The following is a 6,000-nucleotide window of genomic DNA, read 5'->3' as shown; positions in this document are numbered from 1 at the left end:
ACGCGCTCTCAAACACCCCTTAAGTTCTTCAAAGTTTTGGACTTGAGTAAGGGCATTCTGACTCGTAATGAGACGAGTCAGTGGAGTCCACATCCACGATGCACCACCACCAACCAAAATGAACAAGGAGTGAGGAACTGTACGCCGATCAACGTAGGATTCATCATAATGGGAATCAACATATATGATCAGTTTTCATCCGATCAGTACCACAATACATCAAATCACATATGGACCTGGAACTCTGACATAATTTATGAGAGACCCGGACTCATAACCGCACGTTCCGTACCCAGTCTGGATTTCGGATCCAGTGACGGGTCAAGCTTGAACCGACCCATATCCGGCAGGTAATCAACCCCACAGAGAAAAAACAGGCCTTGTTCGGATACAAGTGGCAGCAAAAGAAATTGTTCACTTGATTTTTAAGTTCTCTCTCTTTCTCGCTCTCTCTAGAGTGTCCTTCGAAGCCATTGTACCACGAAGCCACCAAAGTCGATGGCGAGCCTTCGAAGTTTAATACATAGTTTATTCTTCTTCTGAGGAGACCCACATCGAACAGAAGCTGGGGGAAGAGAATGAAGCAAGAGGGTGGTGATGGTGACGAATCTACAGGCAAGAGAAAACCACGATTGATTGGCCGACTCGGTCTTCTTCTCATCTCTCACAGTGGCTTAGTCAGGTTTGTCATTGTTCCCACCATTTGCCTTCTTTGATATTTTTGTTATCTCCATTGATTCTGATGCATCTGGTGGTAAAAAACCAGTGCGCTATGCTGCTTGGCAGGTTTTATTGCCATTCTTCTCTTACCCATTTTGGCCAAGAACACGTATGTCTCGGAAAACGCGCTCATGCCAGGTTAGTCCCAGGGAAATCACCCAAAATTTGAGAAACAATTTGTGGATTTCTTATATTTTGTAGGGAACTAGGGGGATTTTGTGTTATTGTTGGTCAGTTTTTGATTGGTGGTGATGGTTACGAAGAGATTTGACGAGTTTTGATATGAGCATTTGATCAAATTAATAGCTAAATGCTAAAACTAGGCCTTAGTGGGTTGTTTATAGTCATATTTTTGAAGATTTCTGAAGTTGGTTTGTCCTTTTCCTTGATCTTTTTGTGGAGATCTATTGGGATATAAGGTGAACTCGTCAAATCTGAGCTTTTGTCCTCCATATCTCTGAGATTCTGTTGCACATTTTATCGTTTTTACATTGATTTCATGCAAGTTGGAAGTATGGGTTAATTGATATATTTCTGTATTTGTGCTTTAGTTATATGAAGGCATTACCTGTGGTATTTCAACATGGTTTGAACTTTGAAGACTGGTGCGGCTCATTGTGAAACCTGAGTTATACTCATTTGTGTTGCTTCTAAGTTGTATAATCTTTTAAATCTTGATATAATTCCCCTGCACCAAACAATTTCTTAAAAAGCCTCAAAGTTGGCAGCTAGTGGATTGGTCGTAGAATTATTCAGTTGATGCTTATTGTTGCTTTCTTGCTAGCTACTTGTTAAGTTTGAAGGTTGCCTTTTCATGGAAAAGTTAAGGAAATAAAGAATTTGAGCTTCTGATTGCCATCTCCACTGAACAATCTTCATTTTTTCTTGAAATGGTTTTTTAGCTTGTTTGTTTGTCAGTTATAAGCTGTCGATTTCTGGTTCATAAGCCATTGAAGTGCTTGCTTACTTAAAATAAGGTTATTATAAGTGCAATATAGGGTTGGGAAATGCTTTTGAGGAAGTGCACTTTGCAAGTGTAGGTTGCATTGTTTCCAACACAGGATGGGAAGTGATGTGTCAAAATGAGAAATGCTATTTCTGTTTGACAGTAAGCATGATTCCTCATACATAGGAACTGGGCTTCCCTGGGTGTTGGGAAGCATGATTCACAAGATATACGAAGTGAGATTCATAGATGCCTTGTTTTTTTTTTCTGTTTTTACATTAAGACACACCATTAAATAAAGTTAAAATAGCAATTTTTACTTAAGAGGGTTAAAACTTAAAAATTACGCCTTGTTGATTTCAGTTCCATTTCTTCCTGTTCTTTCCCTTCTCCTTTGGCATCCAAGCTTCTGCCAACAATCCATCTATGTTTTAGTGAAAAGGCCTGGCATTATTCTAGTGGGTCCTCTCCCTCATGCAATGCTCTCTCTCTCTCCCTATGCATGATGTTTCTTGTTCTTCCATCCTTTTTCCCGTGTGCTTCTTCTATTTTTGCCTTCTTTTTCTTCTTTTGTGAAATGCACACCAAATCGATTTTTTTGCTTCTTATTGATTCCCGTTTTGCTACACATTTGTTTTTGTTTGGCTTCTGATTAAGTTCCAATTTTGCTTTCGATTTGGTTTTCTATTTCTCTTTTAGTTTGGTTTATGATTCTTGCTTCCTGAAATTTTTTAAATGTTTTGCTTCTTTCTTCCACATGCCAATTTGGCAACTCTGATTAAGAGTGGCCCCAATCCTTAGGGATATGTTTATACGTCTAAGAAATTATCCATATGATGTATTTACTCTTTGATTCGGGAATAGAGACATGAACTAAATGTCCTGCTCAAGACAAGGAGCTTGCTATGAGGAGCCTTGAAAAATGATTATTGAGATGAGATTCGGCATTTTTTAACCACAAAATCGTTGGCTTCCATTTCAGCTATAGATGTAACCGACCCGCTACTAAGGATGTGGCAAAAAGAAAACAGAAAAAGAGCTCCAATGTTGGTGTGCAAGCTGAATGTTTACCACTATTCCAAAACCTAATAATGGGAAACTAGCTGCCCATGTTGCTAAGAATGAAAGTGCTAAGATCAAAGAGAAAAACCATGACTTTTGGAGAGAGAAGATGCTATTTTTCAAAATGAAAGAAAAGAAGAAATCATGCATTTCCATAGGACAAAAAGGTATTCCTGAGAAGAAAGGGAAAAACATCATAGAAAATTCATTTCCTCTATTGGGAAACTCTGACCAGCTTGGCACCTATGTCACATAGGTGTGGGTGTGGAGGGTGCGACATGACAATTTCAAAAACCTTGGGTGCTGGGTTGTATACACACACACACGGACTCACACATGTATGTGTGTGTGCACACACACACACATATATATATATATAATATTAGATAAAACTGGACTTGGTTAGGGTTGACCAAATCTACTTTTGGGACAGAAATAGACCTCAGTGTGGTTGACTTCACCTGACACAAAGGAAGCCGTGTCCAAGTGTTGCACCTGCACTCCTGTTAAAAGAGTCCGTGTTACATAGCTTGACACTCTTGAAGGAAAATTCTGAATGTATTGTCTCATCTTGGCTTGATTATTTAAATTCTATATGTACCATAATTTAAGATACTCCTATACATCAAAGATTTGTTATGTCATTTTTTCTTTTAAATTTGTTATCACAATTCATAGCCTAAATAATCATTGTTCCACAGGTTCTGCCAATCCCATGTTCTCCTATCAGGATGTATCAGAAGCAAACAAATTGATGGAGGAGCTTTTGCACTGGAGGACCAAAAAATTTGATTCTGGAATGTAAGATGTATACTGATAATGTATAATGTATAATGTATATTTCAGTTTTCTAACTTTCTAGTAATGCACTTCTTTTGCTGTGTCTATATACTATTCAGTGATGTGTCACAGTCCTAGAGGGCTGCATTTATGACACAGTGTCACTTAAATACTCATGTTACTAGGCTAATGTCTTAGAATCTGCATAAAATTGTAAAATTATGTAAGCTTCATTTCTCATTACTCGTGTAACTTTTTTGCAATCTTTTGAACACTGTGAGTGAGCCTGCTTCTCAATTAGCAGGTGGTCTTAAAAGAATAAGCTGGAAGAATGACCTTTTTATTTTCCTTGGGAAATTATATTACACCTTATGGACATGTTTGTGAATAAGCCCTCTTCACTTTTTACACGTCAGTGAATGTAAGTTTAAACCAAGTGGGATATATTCGATCAGTAACCTGCATGACTATAAGGTTAAGCAGCCAGACAGTGGAAGTTACCATGTTCTAGACTACCTGGAACATATTTGCATTTCCATGAACTTGAAATGCTATATACTTTTCTGTTCTCTAAACTTGTATCTATAGAAATACTGGTGGGCTGTGAAAATATCTGAAGTCTATGTGCTAGTGCTTTATTTCAGACGATCATGGATTATGTGAGAATTTAATGATATGATCCATGAATGATAATTTTGGTACATTGAGACGTAGAAGTTGTTAAGTTATATATATATATATTTCTATATATATATGCTTTGTATGTATATATATATATATATATTTATAATGATGTAATAGGTAAATACCTATTGGGGGTATTTTGGTTATTTCAGTCCTTGTAATTGGCTGTGCCCATTAGGGGCACACTAGTACTCTTACTTTATTTTGTTCTTTTTGTCCTTTTCTGTTTTTATAGGGACTATTTGGTCAAAGACCAAAAAGAGCACTCAGGTTCTTTTTGGACTAGTCAACATATATTTGACTAGTCAATAGAGCTGTGGAAATAGTCCAACAACTCTATTTGAGCTACCTCTTGTGTATAAATAGGGGTGAACCACCCTCTTGCTCTTTAATGCTTCTCTTGAGCATTTATGCAATATCAATAGTTCTTATATTTTTGTGTTCTTCTCTTTAGTTCTTTAATGTCTTGAATGCACTTAGTGCTTGTGTTGTGCCTTTGTTCTCTTGTATTGTCCCTTAGTTGGACTTATGTATGTGCATGTGTACTTTGCATTTATGATCTTGTAAGCCCTTAGAGACCATCATTTTGTATTTTCACATATTTTATTACATAGTATTAGAGCCAAGAAATCCTTTTTGGTATTTTGCCTCTTTTGGGTCTTGGGATTCTTTGGTTCAAGTTCGTGCTTCGTGAAGGATTCATGATCGTTGTGTGGTTTGGATTCAAGGAAAATCTTGATTCGATATGTATCTTATATCTTTAAGTGTTTCTTGTGTTATCTATCTCATGCATTATGCATGAGAAAACTTTTTTTTTCTTTATCTTTGAAAAATTATTTGTTATTTTTTATTAAAGACTAAATTTTTTGAATATTTCTTTTTAGAATTATTGTTGGATTTATTGTTTATAAGGTTTATAATATTTGTTTGATCTTGTGAAATTATATGTGTATGCTTTTATGAGATCTAGTTTGAATCTTTTTTTTCTTTCAAAACTTGCTTTATTTGATATATACTTATATGATTTAGTATTCTTGAGCATGTATTGTTGGCATTTAGATGCTTTATTTGAAAAATTCATGATTATAAATATCAAATCATGTTCATATTTATTATTGAACTTTGTTTTGTTTCTTTTTTGAAAAATGGTCATATATTTTAAAATAATTTGAAATGGTGTTGTGTGTCTTTCACAAGTATGATCTTATGAAATTGTGCTTGACTTGAGTTTAATTTTTCTCTCTTTACTCTTGGTGTAGTCTTATTCAAAACTTAAATTAGCTTTTGAAGTATTAAAAATTATGATCTAGCTTATGAATAAATAATTTTTATATTGATATTTGACCCTTGTGCACTTGTAATTGCCTTACATGATGAGTGCGATTGTCTATTCGTGCATAAGGTATTGTGCATGATTTCTTATGAAAACCATTCACTTTAATAAATGTCTCTTGTTTGGTCCTTATGATTGTGTTTTTTTCTTAGTCTCATGGCTCTTTAATGAACATTATCTTACATGTTTTGCATGAGATTTAAATATTATGTTTTTCATTACATACTTAATTTTTAATAAAACATTAAGTTGAACATTATGAGAAACTTCTTTGTGTTTGCCCTTTGTGGGTGTTATAAGTGTTTCCCTCATGGTTCACTTTAGTACTTGTCCATTAATTAAATGGACGTGCTTGTCCACTTAGATCTATGGTGGACATGTGTGTTTTTGATTAATGACTCTTGATTTATTGCATATACATGAGTTTTTGATCTTTTTGTGAGTATCCATGATTAGTTGTACTTGTGTATGCATT

At 35.2% G+C, this 6,000-nt stretch overlaps 1 protein-coding gene across 1 annotated transcript in view; it reads left to right on the top strand.

The window, feature by feature from the left end:
• The first annotated feature begins 466 nt into the window (after positions 1-466).
• Positions 467-6,000, top strand: part of LOC149811706 (GPI transamidase component family protein / Gaa1-like family protein) — a 31,620-nt gene continuing 26,086 nt past the window's right edge. Inside the window, exons 1-3 of the mRNA XM_089992669.1 lie at positions 467-682; positions 767-858; positions 3,430-3,529. Coding sequence (XP_089848795.1) covers positions 579-682; positions 767-858; positions 3,430-3,529 — 296 coding nt within the window. The 5' untranslated portion in view covers positions 467-578. The remainder of the gene's footprint in view (positions 683-766; positions 859-3,429; positions 3,530-6,000) is intronic.

This window comes from Nuphar pumila, chromosome 17, assembly GCF_984573655.1.
Source record: "Nuphar pumila chromosome 17, dmNupPumi1.hap1.1, whole genome shotgun sequence".
Taxonomy (NCBI): Eukaryota; Viridiplantae; Streptophyta; class Magnoliopsida; order Nymphaeales; family Nymphaeaceae; genus Nuphar; species Nuphar pumila.
The sequence above is the reverse complement of the archived record's forward strand: the minus strand, read 5'-3'. Positions and strand labels throughout refer to the sequence as shown.